The following is a 20,477-nucleotide window of genomic DNA, read 5'->3' as shown; positions in this document are numbered from 1 at the left end:
CTGCAGAAGATAGAATACTGCTGAACAGCGAGTGTACCTATCTGATTCTTGCTTTGGAAGCTTCCTCTCAGGGGTGTACTCCACGTGTGAGGTGTGGGGTGTCAGTCTGCCCCTAGTGGGGGATGTCTCCCAGTTAAGCTACTTAGGGGTCAGGGACCCACTTGAGCAGGCAGTCTGTCTGTTCTCAGATCTCAACCTCCGTGTTGGGAGATCCACTGCTCTCTTCAAAGCTGTCAGAAAGAGTCGTTTGCGTCTGCAGAGGTTTCAGCTGCTTTTTGTTGTTGTTGTTGTTGTTGTTTAGCTGTGCCCTGTCCCCAGAGGTGGAGTCTACAGAGACAGGCAGGACTCCTTGAGTTGCTGTGAGCTCCACCTAGTTGGAGCTTCCCAGCCGCTTTGTTTACCTACTTAAGCCTCAGCAATGGCGGCGCCCCTCCCCTAGCCTGGCTGCTGCCTTGCAGGTAGATGGCAGACTGCTGTGCTGGTAATGAGGGAGGCTCCGTGGGCATGGGACCCTTCCGGCCAGGTGTGGGATATAATCTCCTGGCGTGCCTGTTTCCTAAGATCCTTGGTAAATTGCAGTATTGGGGTGGGAGTTACCCGATTTTCCAGGTGTTGTGTGTCTTAGTCCCCTGGCTAGGAAAGGGGATTCCCTTCCCCCTTGCGCTTCCCAGTTGAGGGGATGCCTGGCCCTCCTTCAGCTCTCGCTGGAAGGGCTGCAGCAGCTGACCAGCACCGATTGTCCTGCACTCCCTAGTGAGATGAATCCAGTACCTCAGTTGAAAACGCAGAAATCACCTGTCTTCTGTGTCGCTTGCACTGGGAGTTGGAGACTAGAGCTGTTCCTATTCGGCCATCTTAATTTTCTTCTTCTAATAAATGATTTGTTTCCTCAAAATTGATTAATTTTTCATAAAAATTTTTAGAGTCTTCTTTTATTTTCCTCTAAAAGTGAATGGGATAATTTGTGATATGGCTTCTTTTATCTCAGATACTGATCATTTGAGTTTCTTTCTTTCTATAATCACTGTAACTTAGATTTTATCAAATTAATTAATTTTTTTCAAAGAACTATATTTTAATCACATTGACTCTTTCCCATGGCCTATCTACTTTGTTCTCCTTTATTTCTACTTAGTTTGTGGTAAATTTTTTCATCCTTTTTTCTAAATTTTTAATGTAAAATTCAAATAACTGATTTTAAACCTCCCTTCTTTTTGTGCAAACCCTTTAAAGCTCTGCATTTCTAATCACAAGTTCCTAGAACTTGACCTTCAATTACACACTACACATTTTTAATATTTTGTGTTTCATTTCCAGTTAATTGAAATATTTTCAAGTTTTTGTTGTTTCTTCTTTGTTTGCTATTTTAGATGTAGGTTAGTTGATTTTCAAATATTTGTGGATTTCCTAAATATCTTTTTGTTATCTGATTTAATACCTGCTGCGGTCCAAAAATATACTTTCTAGATGTCTATCTTTTGCATTTCATGAGACTTATTTAATAATTGTTTTTATTTTTGTCTTTCTTTGTTTTTCATTTTTTCAAATTGATTCTTTCCATCATGTACAACAGAATGTGAGAGAATGTGTTGAGGTGTTATTTTTCTGTTTTCAGTTAGTAATTAAGATGCCTGTAGTAATTCCTTCAAAATTATAATTAAATATAGGTTTTATTAATGTTGTTCCTAGCGAATGGTACTTCCTTTTTAAAAGTACAAAATATTAGACACATGTTTTGATGTTTTGATTATGAATTAAGGAAAAAGATGCTCCATACTTTTATTTTCTATTGTATTGTCACTAGAATATTTCATTCTTTTGCAAATACTTTGTAATTTTATAGTGAGAAAATGAATGGTTGAAATGTGGTTGATAAACAAATATTTTGATTGAAATCTACATTGGGATTAAATTTGTATTTAGATTTTGCTGCAAGTTACAGAAAACACAAAGGAATAATAGCTACAATCAAAGAAAAGTTTATTTTGAGAAATTACCATTCTATTAATTGTGCGATATTTCACAGTATAATTTCATGCTATATTTCTACACAGTGGCTTCCATTCCCAAAATAATCTCATATCCCTAATGGAAGTTTTTATTACAACAATTAATCAAATTTAAGGTGACCAATAGGATAAAGGAGCTTACAAAAACATGTCTATCTCATTACCTCCTAGAACTTGAACTTATGGCTCGTCTTAGGTCAATCAATTGACTTCTATATATTTTCACTCATTTATTAAAAACTGAGAAATTTAGGCATTGTACAATGAAGTCATGCATTCAGCTAACAACCAGAGGCTCCATTATCAAGAAAAAAAATGAGAGAATAGAGAATAAAAACATCCAGCAAATCTCTATAAAGATTCAAGCTGCAAAACAAGTACTCTAATCAGATGCAATTCTGCTTGATATTTTACTTTCTAATGACAATGTTAATTTTATTACCAGAAAGTGTATATTCTATAAACCAGTTCACACATGGTAAACATATCTTTCATTGCCTGGGTCTCAGTAATATTAAATTTCTATCAGTTTTTTTTTTCTATATGGTTTCTTGTATTTAGATAGTAATCATTGAATTCTCGGCAATTTATAATAACTCCATTATTTAAGGTTGATGGAACTGAAGGGAATGTTCAACCAGGTTGTGATCACAAAACACGTCATACTAACACTGTTAGTTTGTTCAAAAATTCTAAATTTATTCGAGGTCTTCATGTGAATAACATTTTCCCTTGAAAATCCAAATGACTGGAGTTTGATACCATCAAGTTTATTAGCTTAAAACTCATCACATTCCTTTTAACATTGTTAAATGTATAAATCTCTTTATAGAGATTTTCTGGATGTTTTCATTCTCTATTCTCTCATTTTTTTCTTGATAATGGAGCCTCTGGTTGTTAGCTGAATGCATGACTTCATTGTACAATGCCTAAATTTCTCAGTTTTTAATAAATGAGTGAACATATATAGAAGTCAATTGATTGACCTAAGATGAGCCATAAGTTCAAGGATCAAAATATAGATCCTTGTGATTATAATCTTTTTAAACATTGTTAATACTACTTAGAATAATCAAAATTATAACAAAATTAAACTTAATCTATTATTTATAGCAAGTGATTTCAATAGTACACACCTTTAAAAGAACTAGCAGAAGATAGTTATTGAATGATTGAATTAGTAACATTCAGTTTTTGGTAAACATTCTGAAGTAAAACAAATGTCAGTAAGGGGAATAAAGGGTAGTAAGGAAGTGGTATTTTTAAAGTGTGCTTGGAAATATCTGTTTGCGGAAATGTTGTAGAGACATGTGAAATGAATGAAAGGGAACCATGCATGGATACTAAGGAATCATTTTCCAGGCAGAGGAAATAGTTGAATATTTGATGGAGAGGACAGTAAGAGATCCACCTATTTGAGCAGAGTGAGTTGAGGTTGATGAGGAGAAGGACCTCTGATGAGAGAGACAGGAAAGTCTGTGAGTAGATAGTTGTTATGGGGAACACGTATTGAATATAGAGAGAGTAGACAGATTTGACAAAATTTCTTGGCAGATAAGGAGTTTGTGAGAAATATAAGATAACCTCAAGGTTTCTGTCCCGAGCAACTAGGTGGTTGGAGTTTCCCTGTAGTGAATTTTAAAATATTAGGAGTACAAACTATGCATAGGCACAGTTTTTAGTACTTTACATGTATAATACTCTCACAACTTTATGAGATAAATAATACATTTATCTTCATGTTGAAAGGAGGACACTAAAATGCATATAATTTTAAAATCTTTTACAAGGACAACCAACCTGTAAATGGCAAAACCAAGATTTTTAACTCATTTGTTTTGATGGGCCACAGAGTCCACATTCTGAAACACTGTGTTATACTTTGTGAGGGGTGGTTTTGGGGAGAAGACTCAAGAGTATAGGGAATTTATATTTAAGGTGCCAATAAAATACACTTAAGAAGAAACACTGAATAAAGCATCAGACTCTGGACTGGAGTTCTGGTGATAACGCTAGAGAAACAAGTATTAGAGCTATTGGGCATAGATGCTATTTGCAACTATAGACATGGATACAATAACCTATGAATAAATATAGATTTCTTAAAAAAAAGAAAAGCCTGGGCCGGGCACCTTGGCTCATGCCTGTAATCCCAGCACTTCGGGAGACCTAGGTGGGCAGATCACAAGGTCAGGAGTTCTAGACCAGCCTAGCCAACATGGTGAAACCCCATCTCTTCTAAAAAAAAAAAAAATGCAAAAAATAGTAGGGCGTAGTGACTTGCGCCTCTAATCCCAGTTATTCAGGAGGCTGAGGCAGGAAAATTGCTTGAACTGGGGAGATGGAGGTTGCAGTGAGCGGAGATCGTGCCATTGCACTCCAGCCTGGGTGACAGAGCAAGACTCCGTCTCAAAAAAAAAACAAAAAAAAAAAAAACAAAAAAAAGGAAATCCTGTTTTCTTTATTAATGCAGGGGTGTCCCAGCACTTAGAAGTTATAAAAAGAAAGAGCACAAATGAAACAGCAATTGGGGCACTTTGGAAAATAGGAGCTTAAACAAGAGAGAACAGTGTCATGAGTGTCATAGGAGAGCCATTAAAATTTTATGGATTAGTAATTTACTTCCACTAAAAGATTTACTGCTTGCACAGTTGACTTCTCATGCACAGAGATGGAAAGCTTTGACACTCACAGACTTGGGAATTTGGTCTGTTGTGGAATGCTATTATATAGGTTTATTCTAAGGGTAGGTAATTTATGGAAATCCTTACATTAAAATTTGAAGTTTGATGTGTCTTTAGTCATTTCAGTGGTGTGAAGATCTTTAGTAACTGCAGCATCGAAGACTTTGCACATTTTATTTCAAAACAGAAGTCCCAGTGTCTTCACAATCAGCCTCGATTAGATCCTTTTTTCAAACAGCAAGCAGTGTGTGGTAATGCAAAGCTGGAAGCAGGAGAGGAGTGTGACTGTGGGACCCAACAGGTTGGTACTAATTTGGGAGGCTATGAACTGAAATTGCAGCAAAAATTACTTATTAATTCAAGTGTGAAACTGCCATTTTCCTTAATTTATCAAGCTAAATTTTCTGCAAATGATTCAGGAGGCTGTATAGGTGTTATAACAACTAATGAGTGCACTTATATATATTGGTATAGTGGTTCAGTGCTTTGTAGATTTATGTGGATTTGTATGAATATACAGGTAATTTTCCTTTATTTATTCCAGCTTTCTTGAGGTATAGCTGACAATTTAAAATTGTATATATTTAAGTTATATAACTTGATGATTGAGTATATGAGTACATTTTGAAATGCCCACTAAAATCTAGATAGCTAACATATCTGTAATCTCACCATAGCATTTTATTTTTTCCTTTTCTTTTGCTTTTTAAAAAATTTTCCTTTCTGGTGAGAACACTCAGAATCTACCTTCTTAGCAAAGTTCAAGTATATGATACAATATTGTTAACTGTAGTCATGTTTGACCTCCAGAACCTGTTCATCTTGCAGAATTGAAACTTTATACCCCTTGACCGTCATCTCCCTGTTTTCCCCTCCCTGAAGTCCCTGGTAAGCACCATTCTAATCTCTCATGTAAGAAATGTTCAAGGCCACTAGTTTCACAACTGAGTTGATGTAGGTTCAATCTCTTCCTCTTCAGTATAGACTTTCCTAGTTTTTAAGCCTAAAATTTAAACCTAGTATTTAACCTAAATTCCTTTGTTGTTCATAAAGAGATATTTTAAAGCTTTCACTATGGAGCAAGAAAACCTAGGGAGCACATTTGTGGCTTTTGAATATTTTAATCGGGGTCAATATTTAAGTCAAAAAGATTTGTAACATACATAATTAAGAACAGCTAGTTTTCCCAAACCACAGAAATCTTAGAGAAAGCGCCTGGGTTGAAGGGAGGTGAGGAGAGCAGAGATAAAGGGAATGAAATGAGGGGGAGGAGATACTGAAAGTCACAGCGAATGGTACAGGCTCAAAAGAATCACAAAGACTAAGTAGACTTCATTGTGCCCTACAGTAGTCACTCATGTAGCCCTCCAACCAGAAAGGTATGTTTATAGATCCTGAGATATGTGATATGTTTTTAAAAAAATTGTTCCTCATCACCCACTTGTTTTTGCTTGGTTGGGTTTGAATGGAAACATCTTGAAACTTTCTTCTTCAATTTGACAGTCATGTATCTAAGCTCTCTAAATGTTATATAATTGAGGCTTAAATCACTAAGATATAACTTTCTCCTCTAGAATTACAGTAGATAGTAATGACAGTGACAATTCTTAGATAGAATAACTGTGAAAAATACTGACTACTCTGTTCTTTGAGTAAGTATCTTGCTACAACTCATATGAAGACTACTAAATCCATGATTTATTTTTGTGTGATTTATCAAATTTCTTTTTCCAGTTTATCCTATTTTAAATTTCTGGGTATTTAAAAAATGTGTGTGTGTGTGAGAGAGAGAGAGAGAGAGAGTGTGTGTGTGTGAGAGAGAGAGAGAGAGAGAGAGAATGCATTGTCTTTTAGCCTTCTTATCTATTGCTTTTACTAACTTTAGTAATAGAAGTTTTAAAAGCATATTCACTGGGCATAGATGAGCTAAAGCATAAAACAAGGCATAATAAGATATGAGTGAATGATATAAAGGTGACGACTTCATCATTCTCGGAAATAATATCATTTTTCCAGAACTTAGAGAATTAAAAATGAAATAAATCAACAATATACCACAAAATGCAGAAACTTGTTAAAATGTTAGATTCAGAAGGCTCTAATAGAATAGAATTTTTAAAGTCACTACAATAGAATTTTTAAAGTATAACTTCGGTTTATTTTACGTCTTGTATTTAACTATCTCTATCTACAAGAGCCAGTTCTTCTCAATGACTTGACTATGGTGGACCCCAGGGCTTCAGAGAATCCTTTTATCAGTGTAACCAAACCTATTCTAAGCAATATGAGCAACACATGGTCTGACAATTAGTAGGTAATTAATAAATGTCTGTTAAGTAAATGAGTAAGTGGTTTTATTTTTCTGTTTGCAAACATGTAAGTTAAGCATCTATGTGTATGTTATATAATATGTTGTCATTATGAACATGTCTATAATATGACTACAAGTTGGAAAATACTCCAGATCATTTGATTTGCCTTACAGAATTGTTTCCTTCTTGGAGCCAAATGCTGTGATACTGCCACATGTAGATTTAAAGCCGGTTCAAATTGTGCTGAAGGACCATGCTGTGAAAATTGTCTAGTAAGAGCTTTTTGAACAATTTCAGTGTTAGCTACATAAGTAGTTATCATTATTATGCTTATGTATTCTCATTCTGCTTAATTCAATATCATTTACCTCATCCCTTCAGTTTATGTCACAAGAAAGAGTATGTAGGCCTTCCTTTGATGAATGCGACCTCCCTGAATATTGCAATGGAACATCTGCGTCATGTCCAGAAAACCACTTTATTCAGACTGGGCATCCGTGTGGACCGAATCAATGGGTCTGTATAGATGGAGTTTGTATGAATGGGGATAAACAATGTATGGACACATTTGGCGGAGGTATTTATTATCATTTCATTTCTCATATATGTGGTTTTTCTGGAAACTGAACAGAAATAGATGCTGATACATGACTGTGATTTTTAAAATGTCACATTTAGTTTAAATATTCTAAAGAATTATAGAAAAAGAAGAATATGGCCAGGTGTGGTGGCTCACGCTTGTAATCCCAGCACTTTGGGAGACCGAGGCGGGCAGATCATCCGAGGTCAGGTGTTCGAGACCAGCGTGGCCAACATGACGAAACCCCGTCTCTACTAAAAATACAAAAATTAGCCGTGTTTGGTGGCACACGCCTGTAATCCTAGCTACTCAGTAGGCTGAGGTTGCAGTGAGCTGAGATCACGCCACTGCACTCCAGCCTGAGAGAAAGAGTGAGACTCCACCTCAAAAAAAAAAAAAAAAAAAAGAGAATACTGCCAGAAAAAATATCAGTAAAATATCAGTAGCTAGAAATTAAAAATTAATTTAATTAAAAGTGAAATCATTATGTTGTTAATGACTTTCATCAAAATAATAGAGGGAAAGATTTAAAGTCTATGGGACTTCTGACTTCAAGAAAGAAGAAAGTAGACTGAACACAAACTATACCTTTACTTCATATTCACCATTTTTTTTGGTAAATATAGAATAAGTAATATGACTATAGACAGTAAAAGAATTATAAGTTGTCATATAAATACAGTTTAAACCACATATGTAGGCACACACATTCAGGTGCACAAAATCACCTGTGGAAACAATAAGGAAGTTTCATGAAAATCCAGGGACTCTGAAGTTATTGAGGCATGATGTACACTGACGTTAAAAACAAAAAAGAAAACTGTGGTGCAAACCATATACAAAATTGTTGGCTAAATAATATGGAAACAGCAACAATGCCAACAGTATTTCATCCCTATATCAGAAAAAATATTGACAGAGGAAATATTTAGGATGTTCATAGAAACAAATAGGTGGGGCACCTTTATTCTCAACTGGAACAAGTCACAAGTCTAACTCTGATTTCTGCGTAAAAAGGGATTGCAAGGCACTTATCTATAACCAAAATGAACATACAATTAGGAATGACTGTTGGTTTGAAGAAAAACAAAACAAAGATGCAAATAAAGAAACTTACAAAATGAAAAAGTGTTCTCCTGGGAAAATGGGTAATTTGGTACCACAATGTGGATGATTTTCAGATTAAAGAAGGAAAGTAGAGACAGAAAGAGAGAGAAAGGCAGAGAGAAAGAAGAGAGAGTGAAAGACAAACTTTTTTATTACTGATTTAATTTCCTCAATCATTGTTGGTGTATTTCAATTTTCTATTTTTTTCATAATTTAATATTTGTAGGTTGGATGCATCTAGGAATTTATTTTTTCTGTTATCAAATTTGTTGGCATATGGTTGTTCTATTTATATATGTCTCCTATAATTCTTTATATCACAAGGTAACATTGTAGTATCAGTGGTAATGTTTTCTGTTTCATTTCAGATTTTTTATTTGAGTCTTCTCTCTCCATTATATGGACCCCAGAGTGCTTCCTAAGGAGTACTCTACATCCGCAATATTTAGTGGCTGCCAATAGTCTTTCAGATTTCTTTTAATGCCTTAGCTATATGTTGTCTACCCTATGCCAAAAGTATCTCTGTGAGAAGACAGATTCAAACTTCAAGCAGTTTATAAGACAGCCTTAGCTTTTACTTCCTGCTTGTGCAGGACGTAAACATCATAGAGTTAGGAATGACTAGAAAACTCTGTTCTCAGAACTCTTCTAGGTATGTCTGCAGCTACTTTTTATTATTATTATTATTTTATTTTTTGGAGCTGGATTCTTGCTCTGTTGCTCAGGCTGGAGTGCAGTGGCACAATCTTGGCTCACTGCAACCCTCACCTCCTAGGTTCCAGTGATTCTCCTGCCTCAGCCTCCTGAGTAGCTGGGATTAGAGGTGCACACCACCATATCCAGCTAATTTTTGTATTTTTAGTAGAAACAGGGTTTCATCATGTTGGCCAGGCTGGTCTCAAACTCCTGACCTCAGGTGATCTGCCTCCCTCAGCCTCCCGAAGTACTGGGATTACACACTTGAGCCACCGCACCTGGCCTGTGTGCAGCTTTTTAGATCCAGTTACACTGTTACCAAGCAATGAGTTCACTTCCAGATGTGCATAGAGGCCAATACTAATAGCATCAGCTTCCAAGAAAAGAGAAAGCTTTATTGTGAGGTCCACCAGCAAGGAGACAAAAGGCAATGCTCAAATCTGTTTCCTTAAGCTGGCATCTGGGGGCAGGTTATATAGGCAGATGGTAACTATGAGACAGATGAGAAAGGCTCTGATTGGGTCATGCAAAGAGGCAGTGCCAGGTCCTCAGCTTTTAAATTTTTACTGCAACAAAACAGGACTCAATAGGTTTTAAATTTTTACTGCAACAAAACAGGACTCAATAGGTTTGAGTTATTCCGTTTCATATATAGGACTCAATAGGTTTGAGTTATTCCGTTTCATATAGTCATCTAACTCTCCAGGAATTTCTTTAAAATTTCCAGTGAGCTCTTGTTTGTCTCAACTGAAATCACAGCCTTAGGCACTGGTGATGTTGGTAGCAGATGTATATTATTTCAGTAATGCCTTTGTTGTCAGTGAACCGGTTCAGATTCTTTACTTCACTGCACAAAAGAATTTGAGAGCAAGTCCAAAGGGAAAGTAAGTAAAGAAGTTCATTGCAAAGCAAAGTACGCTCTGATAGCTGCATCAGAGCAGACTGCACAAGAATAAGAGGGTCAGTTGGCATTGAGGAACTTCCCTTTATTGGAGTCTAACATGATTATTCATAAGAGCGTGGGCATGGGCACTGTTGTTTAGCATGTCGTGAAGGGTCTCCTGAATGCACATGTGCTATTGCTGTACATGCTAGTACATGCATCACATTTCTCATTAGCATTTTAATTCTCCACCCAAGGGTGCCTTTTTCACTGTTATAATGAGCATAGGTCACTCCAAGGACACAAATCATGGGTTTCTGTGCTTGAACCAATTTGGGCGTTTTCCCTTATGTTCCTTTATCTCCTTGCTGCAGGATGTTCTAACCAGTATCCCAGGATGCAGTTTGTGCACTGTTGGGAGGTTTATTCTCGCCATCTATTTTGCAAATTTGTTCTCATTTAAGGGATGCCATGACCGACCTATCTAATTTACCTCACTCTGAAAGTCAAGATTTTTTTTTTCTCCATTTTTTTTTCACTTAACTGAGCTCTAAATCAAATCAAGTAGCCCCAGCCACCTGGTAGTAGAGATTTTTCCAGGGAATTGAAAGTTTAGATAAGATATTTTGGTAAATTATTGACTGCCTCTGGGCATAGTGCTTTAACAGAGCTCCAACAGAGATGTGACGTCTTCATTAACTGTAAGCCTGCTGGCTTTCATCTATCATGAGACACTCAGAACAAATGAGAATATGCCCAAGTTAAAACATCACTGACCCCTTTGTTTATCAATTCTATCAACCAGAACTACACCAGAGAAACAGAATTCTTTGGATATGTAATTCTGCACTCTCTCTTCCTCTCTGTAGGTAGATAGATATAGATATAGAGATATTTTATTGTATATAGAATTTTGAATGTGTATCTATGCAAATAATTGGCAGATGAGATTGTAGGGCTGGCTAGGCAAGCCTGAAATCTGTAGGGCAAGACAATTAAAAGGGCAGAATAGAAATTTTAAGCATAAATTGAAGTTCACAGGTAGAATTTTTTTCTTTTTCAGGGAAGCCTGCTCTAAAGGTCTTCCAACTATTAACAATTAAATCAGGCCCATCCAGATTATCTAGGATAATATTTCCTAAATAAAATAAACTTATTGTAGACTTCATTACACCTACAAAATACCTACAGAGCAATGCCTAGATTAGTGTTTAATTGAGTAATTTGGGACTATAGCCTAGTCAAGTTGACACATAAAATGTATCATCACACTGCCTTTCAGTAGTTTCTCTTGGATACCTAAAATTCATTTTGATCTGTAGATTTTGGCTTTATTTCTCTGTTTTGGCCTATTTTTTGTCTACCAGCAATGGTTTGCTACCCTAGCCAAGGTTAAAATTTTGACCTCTTACCCATAACCAGCTTTGCAAATGACCTCTGGGACAAAATGAACTGTTACTTTTCAGTTCACTACAGCATCTGTGGGTTGCTGCTGAGATCTGAGTCTGTCCACTCTGTTAGTGAGACTTCACTCAGCCTCCGGAGTAGCTGGGACTACAGGTGCCCACCACCACGCCCGGCTAATTTTTCTTTTTGTAGTTTTGGTAGAGATGGGGTTTCACTGTGCTAGCCAGGCTGGTCTCGATCTCCTGACCTTGTGATCCACCCGCCTCGGCCTCCCAAAGTGCTGGGATTACAGGCGTAAGCCACCGTGCCTGGCCATGTAGGTTGGATCTTATGATAATTAAAATTATACAGATTATGCATGTGGATTTGATGATGGGGGGGCGAATGAATCAATTGTGACTCCAATATATTTCTGGTCTGAGGAAATTATGATGTAAAACATAAGATAATTGGTTAGTGGTTTGACTTGAAAAGACATTCATGCTAAAACTGATAATGGACAAATAAATCAATATGGGAAAAAAGTTTCCTGCCTGCTAATAGATATGATATGCATTTATAGACTTACTATGATTAGAGGCTAAACTGAATACAGTGGTTACCTCTGGAGTATGTCTAGGATATGTCTTTGGACAGCATACCAGAGTCCTTTCAATTTTTAAACATTTCATTGAAGTGGTTTTGTGTGATCTTAAATCTAGTTTTTATTTTGATTGTTATAGTATGATCTTATTTTGTACAATGAATATGTTAAACCATTTCAGAATTTTAAGTGTATTTGTTATTTATTTTTAATTAATATAAGTTTGATATGACTAACCACACCTTTTTATTTTCAGAAGCAGAGTTTGGTCCTACAGAATGTTATTCTTACCTTAATTCAAAGACTGATGTATCTGGAAACTGTGGTATAGGTGATTCAGGATACACACAGTGTGAAGCTGAGTATGTTTTCAGAAATCTGTCTTAGACCTTCTATTTATCACCTTATATTTGAAAATAACATCAAACAATTAAGTTTATATGTAAGCAAAATATCCCCTGAACATAAAGTAAGACCATGTTTATTCAAATTATAAATATCATAGACACATTGCTCCTCTCCTGTACCCAAATTATCCCTTGTACTTTTCCACAAAGTGTTTAATTTTCATACAGGTACATTAATTACCCATCAGTAATCATTTTTATTATACATGCTATTACTTTAATTTTCCTTTTTTTTCTTTGAGACGGAGTCTCACTCTGTTGCCTAGGCTGGAGTGCAGTGACGCTATTACTTTAATTTTTACAAAGCATGACAATTCTCCTAATAACGAAGTTAAAATACATGAATTAAGAAGCAAAGCATGTTTTTCTTTTTTTCTTATTTCTTTTTTTTTTAAGGAATCTCACTCTGTCGCCCAGGCTGGAGTGCTGTGGCGCGATCTCGGCTCACTGCAAGCTCTGCCTCCCGGGTTCACGCCATTCTCCTGCCTCAGCCTCCTGAGTAGCTGGGACTACAGTCTCCCGCCACAACGCCCGGCTAATTTCTATGTATTTTCAGTAGAGACGGGGTTTCACCGTGTTAGCCAGGATGGTCTGGATCTCCTGACCTAGTGAACCACCTGCCTCGGCCTCCCAAAGTGCTGGGATTACAGGCGTGAGCCAGCGCGGCCGGCCAGAGCGTGGTTTTTAAGAATATGTGCTCTACAGCCAGACATTTTGGTTTTAAATCCTAACTCCACTCTTTACCTATTCGTGTGACCTCAGGCACGTATTTCAGTTATTTTTTATATGTAAAATATGAATATTAATAACATCACCAGTTTGGTGCCAGTGGGAAACATAAATGCTGTATGAAAAACACTTAGAGTGGTGACTGATACGTAGTATGTACTATATGAGTGCTAACTATTATCTGTTACTATTATTTTGTAAATTAGAACTAGAAGACCGGGCGGAGTGGCTCACCTGTAATCCCAGCACTTTGGGAAGCTGAGGCGGGTGGATCAACTGAGGTCAGGAGTTAAGAGACGAGCCTGGCCAACATGGTGAAACCCCATCTCTACAAAAAATACAAAAATTAGCCAGGCATGATGGCGGGTGCCTCTAATCTCAGTTACTCAGGAGGCTAAGGCAGGAGAATCACTTGAATCTGGGAGGCAGAGGTTGCAGTGAGCCGAGATCGCGCCACTGCACTCCGGTCTGGGTGACAGAGCGAGACTCCACCACAAAAATAAATAAATAAATAAATAAATTAGAACTAGAATGTTACTGATACCCATTCCTTTGTTGTAAAATTTTATGTTGATATTATTTCAAAAGTAAAGTAAAACTTCTGTAACAAATTTCTAGTTTTCATGAATAGTGCAAGGAATTCCCATGTACCCTTTGCCTAGGTTTACAGGTTGTTTACATTTTTCCTACTGCTTTACCCTTCTGTTGTTCTAACTTTTCTCTCCTCTCCTCTCTTCATAATTACGTTTCTGAACCGTTTGAGTGTAAGATGAAAACTGTGCTTGTTTATTCCTCAATATATCAGTGTGTTTATCTTGAAAATAAATACATGTTCTTACATAACTTATTATAGCTATCAAACATGGTTCATATTGAAATTTCATTCATTGTTCTGAGTAATTTTAGGCTATTTTCCTTGTTCAGGAACAAACCCAGTGTCAGATATTTATATTTACTCATAATGTATTTTTAGAGTTCTTTCATTTGGAACGTTTTTGTTTTTATTTGTTATTTTTATTAGTTTTTTAAAAATACTATCAGTTAAGTAATTTGAAGAATTTTCCTGGCCAGGCGCGGTGGCTCACGCCTGTAATCCCAGCACTTTGGGAGGCCGAGGCGGGTGGATCACGAGGTCAGGAGATCGAGACCATCCTGGCTAACACGGTGAAACCCCGTCTCTACTACAAAATACAAAACATTTGCCGGGCGCGGTGGCGGGCGCCTGTAGTCCCAGCTACTCGGGAGGCTGAGGCAGGAGAATGGCGTAAACCCGGGAGGCGGAGCTTGCAGTGAGCCGAGAATGGGCGACAGAGCCAGACTCCGTCTCAAAAAAAAAAAAAAAAAAAAAAAAAAAAAAAAAGAATTTTCCCACAATTTAGGTTTCTTTGAAATTTTTCATAATTATATGTAAGTTATACATTTTGGCATGTTTGTCACTGAAGTGATGTTGTTGTACCCTGGTTTTTTAAAAGGTATGTGCCATTTTCTTTCAGTATTGGACATTTTAGGTTAAATGTTTTGATAAAGTCATTATTCTCTAAATCTTTCAACTGTGAAATTACTGTTTTCTTTTTGGGTTTAACATGTAATTTTGGAGGAGTTGTATTGAGACCCTGGGCGTATTCTGTTTCTCCTCAAACTTTAACCAGTTTTAAAATCCATTAGTGATTTTCTAACTGTATTATTGACTTTGCCCTTATTAGCTAGAAATGTACTGTAGGAAGAAGCAGACACTTCTAAACTTTTATTTATTTACTTATCTATGTATTTATGTGTATCAGTTTAGACACAGTAATTGTTATTTTATTTAATAGGATAGAATACATTACTATCGTTATTTATTTTGATACTTTCTCAAATTATCTTAATTTTGACTATTGAAAATCCCTTTGAGTTGGTTAATGTATCCTTTTCAAAAGTCTGTATGACTTTTTAACAACTTCCAAATTTTTCCAGCACATGAAAAGATGTTATAGGCTGCATTGCACTTCTTCTACTTCTGTTCTGGATTCAGCTATTTATCCAAGAAGCCTTGATTCCTTTTCTTAGAAGACGGTATTTGAAAATAAATACCTAAGCACCAGTAGTCTGCACGTCTACTGTTTCTCATTACCTCTCAACCTTCTCAGTCAACAGAGCTAGAACATGCATTTCATATATGCACATACATGTAGCACATATTCATTTATTTAAATCTCTGAATTTAAGACATGAACTTAGTAATAATTCAAATTCTAATTAAGTACCATAAAGTACATCTTAGTATACAAGTTGCTTCCTCATATACTCACATTCCAAATGTACAGAAATTTGCTTTGTAACTGCTAAAGTATATACTTACTAAAGGAAAACGTCTAGCTATTCTGACTACATTTTCCTTTGCATCATTGATCCTTTTTATGTTAGCTGCGTTAAAGGGCTTCTCTGCTGAATGCAATGTCTGGGTAGTATTGGTATTGATATCTAGTAATTTATTTGCCCTCTATGTTATATTTCACTTTTTCTTTGTATGTTTAGCATATGTTTAACTTTGTATCATATAATATGACTATTATATAATAGAAATTGCATTCACTTCTGCTTTTCTGAAGGCTAGAATTTTGTAATGGAAGGGATTTAACATAGCTGGACTCAAACTATAAACCAAACCTGTCTCTGCGCAGGAACTGAAAACATTGTTCATTTCTTTATGCCTCCAGGAGATGCCTTTTATGTGCTCCCTGGATTCTTCACCACACATGCTTAATTAGTTCAGTAGTCATCCAGGTTTCAGGCTGAATATAAATCTGAAATTTATATTCAGATTTTACTTCTCAGTCTAAGTTTCCAGTCAACTAACTGATATTAGGCCTGTATTTTAGTTATGTCCTTGGATTATTGAAACTAAGAATCTTCAACCTTGGATGTGCTTTCATAAATTATTAAACAAAGCCACATCTACAGAATATCTGGTGCTGCAGTTCCCATTCTTAAAGCTCAGTTATATAGTCCTTCTCTTTCTGGTTACATTCCAGTGCCTTCAAAGTGTAAGCATGTATGTTTTAGATTACACTTCTACCTTACTACAATGCCTTCCAGCCAAAGACCACCAAGAAGGCAGCTGAAGCTGAACAAGTTGGGTTTTTTTTACATGTTGGGTGGTGAGAATGCACATTATGAGAAATTGTGGAGCGTGCCAGTTCTAGAGATTCGGACTTGAGTTAGGTGATTTTTAGGAAGGTTTCAGGAAATAGACATTTGCTGTAAATTAGATGTTTTAAAGTAGAGATATTAATAATTGTATGATTGTGTATCTTAATCTTATATATGAAGAGGGAAGACTAAAGTGAAGCTAAAGCTGTAATTGCTAAAGAAGCAATAGTCACACATGTTAGTTGAATGTCCAGTAAATTTGTGGCTTGGACAATGTTTGTTTCTCATCTGTGTTCAGACATGATCTATGAAGTGAACTTGCTTATTTTCTTAATCTTTCATGGTCGCAGAATGGCTTTGCCTAAGGTTGATGTTCTATGAAATTACTTAATGTTTAACAGGTGCGTGCATGCACTATAAGTGTAGAACAACTTTTATCAACTCCAAGTCCTTGCTCGATGATGCCTGACCACTTCAGGGGCTGGTTTGCCGATTTTCGTTGTCTTCTTTTGACCAAAGGGAGAAAAGTTCAGACCATAGAAAACTACTTGAAGACATCTAGATTTTCATCACTGTTGAGATTTTGCTGATTAGGAGGCTATTTAGATAACATATGTTGTCTAGCTCAACATATGTAGTTGATCTAGGGTTAGTCACTCTGCCTCCATGGTTTCCTGAATCTTCTGATGTAGCAATGGTCATGTGGTAGCATTTAAGATTCCAAACAGGATGCAAGGGCCAAATAAAAATCTTATGGTTTATAGCATGTACTATAGGCAAATGCTGACATTAATCTGTAGGACATACTACCTTATGTGATATATATAGTGGTAACCCTGTAGTATTAATCAGTGATTATTTTCGTTAATTAATGTGAGTGACCTTGAAATCTTCATTTTAAAAATCACTCAAAAGGTGAAAAGATGTTAAATTCATTTGAACTTGGGTTTGATTTTGTTTCAGTTTCAAAGGAAAGTGAAGGAATCACAAAAAAACTTGTCAGGCTAACTAGGGAATATTAGGTTGGTGCAAAAACGATTGTGGCTTTTGCCATTAAAACTGTGGCAAAAACCACTATTAGTTTTGCACCAACTTTAGTTCATAATTACTAAAATGTTCAGTTATTATTGGCAATTTAGGCAAGGCCTTTTTTTTGTGTGTGTTTTAAAATGAATTGCATATATTCTCTTGCAAACCTTGAATACTTTATTTAAATCTATCTATTTTAGAAATTATATTACTGTACTTATCTAAATTAAAATTAATAATTTTTATTTATGGATAAATTATAGCAATCTGCAGTGCGGAAAATTAATATGTAAATATGCAGGTGAATTTTTATTACAAATTCCAAGAGCCACTATTATTTATGCCAACATAAGTGGACATCTCTGTGTTGCTGTGGAATTTGCCAGTGATCATGAAGACAGCCACAAGATGTGGATAAAAGATGGAACTTCTTGTGGTTCAAATAAGGTAGGTAGTCTTTTATTTCCAAATAATTTCCTAATATTTTAGACTTTGTCCTTTTTTGAGACGAATGTCACTCTCGCCCTGGCTAGAGTACAGTGGTGTGATCTCTGCTCAGTGCCTCCTAGGTTCAAGTGATTCTCCTGCCTCAGCCTCTTGAGTAGCTGGGATTACAGGAGGTACCACCATGCCCGGCTAATTTTTATATTTTTAGTAGAGATGGGATTTTGCCATGTTGGCCACGCCGATCTCAGACTCATGACCTCAGGTGATCCATTCAGCTCAGCCTCCTAAAGTGCTGGGATTACAGGCATGAGCCACAGCACCTGGCCTAGACTCTGTTCTTAAATGATACATAATTAGTATTTTTTCTCAGAATTTAAGTGTATATTCAATACAGAAAATCAGGAAAAAAACAAACTTTAAAAGAATAAAATATTTGCAATCATGCATAGATGACATTGCTATGACTATTTCATTGGTTATTTAGTACTTTTTTCATTGAAATGTGTGTACTACCTGAATTGAGAACCGCATTGTTCATTTACTGTATTTTATTAAATTATCTCATATTACACAGAGAATACATCTAATGTCATAAATTATTTTTTGGTATAATTATTTTAAAATAGCCATTAAAATAATATATGCCCATTTTACTGATGAAAATAATAAACAAACTCACAGAATAAAGAAAAAATCAATCAAAGTCACATATCTGAGATGTAATAACTTTTTATTTTTAGGAACCTTCCATCAATTTTTCATAGACATGCACACACACATGGAGTTGTAGAATATTTATCTATCTACATATCTATCTTTCTTACTTTGCATTCAATATGGTAGCTATGCATATATATCATTAGTTTTTGCCTTCTGAGATTTTTTTATTATACAAAATATGAACTACTTACATACAAACACATATATACATAAGGAGGTGCAAGCTCAAATTAGTGTCATGTTTAAATTATAAAGCCTCTCTGGCTTAATAAGTAACAGAATACAGTAAGCCCCTTAGTGAAGAAAGGAGGGAAAGGAAAACTATACTAACTTTACTAATATTCATTTAGAAAATTAGAAAGTAAGAGTGTATACAAATAAAAAAATTGTCATTCCAAATTCTCGCACAAAATGTAAGTCATTTAAAAAATTGTGCAACACATTTGCTTTCATTAAATTTAGTTTGAAAACTTCTTACTAAATTAATGCTCAAGACTATCTTACATTTTAAATTCTCCATTGTTTCTAAACAGGTTAAAATATGTTATGTGAGGTAGGAATTGCACAGGAAATGGGAACCACCAAGAGTGGCTTAAATAGTTGGTAGTTATTTTTTTCCCATAATACAAAGTAATTTTGGAGTTTGTCCATCCAGTGCAGTTACTGGGTGCCATTATGTCATCAATGATCCAGACTCAGTCCAGTTTTTAGCTATAGATCTTGTTTGTGACCCTCTTTCATATTGCCTTCAAAATGGTTGATTGGAACTCCGGTTATATCCACAGTTAGTGAATGGGATGAAGAATGTATGACAGGCAATACCCTGCCACAGTGTTCATGACAAAAGTGATGTCTCATCAAGTAGCCATTTAGGAACACTAGGATGAGGATGGGATGAGTTGGAAAAATAATACATTTTAAATCAACCATGTATTTGAGAAACTAAAAAACCACACACAGGCCTAGGAAAGATGCATGCTCAGAAAGGATCTGGGATGACCCTAAGCTTTATATTCAGGTCGACCCCAAAGTTCAGATAATACTAAAGAAATTAGTAAAGAACTTCTACAGAACAGAGCCTTCTACAAACTTGGGCAAGGTGGCAGGTTGTTTAATTGCCCCATTTTCATGCTATTTCTTGCCTAAATACCTTGTTTTTCTTTGTGTGTGTGTGTGTGTGTGTGTGTGTGTGTGTGTGTGTGTGTGTGTTTTACTGTTTTATAGGTCCTGTGAAATTCATGCTTTAAGGAGGTGGTGGATTTACTATTCCGGTGGATTTACTATTACTTGCACCCTCTAAAGCTATGGGCTGAGCTGTACCTTGGACCCTTTTAGCCATAGCTAGAGTAGCTGGGATGCAGGGTGCCAAGTCCTGAGGCGGTATAGAGCATGGGGACCCTGGGCCCAGCCGAGGAAACCATTTTTCCCTCCTAAGTCTCTGTGTCTGTGATGGGAAGGGCTACCATGAAAGTCTCTGATATGCCTTGGAGACGTTTTCCCCACTGTCTTGATGACTAACATTTGACTCCTCATTACTTATGCAAATTTCTGCAGCAGACTCTAATTTTTCCCCAGAACAGGGTTCTTTTTTTCTATTGCATCATCAGGCTGCAAAGTTTTCCAACTTTTATACTTTGCTTCTTCTTGAATGCTTTGCTGCTTAGAAATTTCTTCTGCCAGATAGCCTAAATCATCTCTCTCAAGTTCAAAGTTACACAGATTTCTGGGGCAGGGGCAAAATACTGCCACTCT

The 20,477-nt window shown here is 36.1% G+C and overlaps 1 protein-coding gene across 1 annotated transcript in view; it reads left to right on the top strand.

The window, feature by feature from the left end:
- LOC102125672 (disintegrin and metalloproteinase domain-containing protein 2-like) overlaps positions 1-20,477 on the top strand; it is a 121,693-nt gene that overhangs the window by 86,067 nt on the left and 15,149 nt on the right. The window contains exons 12-16 of the mRNA XM_045398178.2: positions 4,811-4,994; positions 7,179-7,277; positions 7,387-7,582; positions 12,518-12,623; positions 17,822-18,005. Of these exons, the coding sequence (XP_045254113.2) occupies positions 4,811-4,994; positions 7,179-7,277; positions 7,387-7,582; positions 12,518-12,623; positions 17,822-18,005 (769 nt within the window). The remainder of the gene's footprint in view (positions 1-4,810; positions 4,995-7,178; positions 7,278-7,386; positions 7,583-12,517; positions 12,624-17,821; positions 18,006-20,477) is intronic.

Source organism: Macaca fascicularis, chromosome 8 (assembly GCF_037993035.2).
Source record: "Macaca fascicularis isolate 582-1 chromosome 8, T2T-MFA8v1.1".
Lineage (NCBI taxonomy): Eukaryota > Metazoa > Chordata > Mammalia > Primates > Cercopithecidae > Macaca > Macaca fascicularis.
The sequence above is the reverse complement of the archived record's forward strand: the minus strand, read 5'-3'. Positions and strand labels throughout refer to the sequence as shown.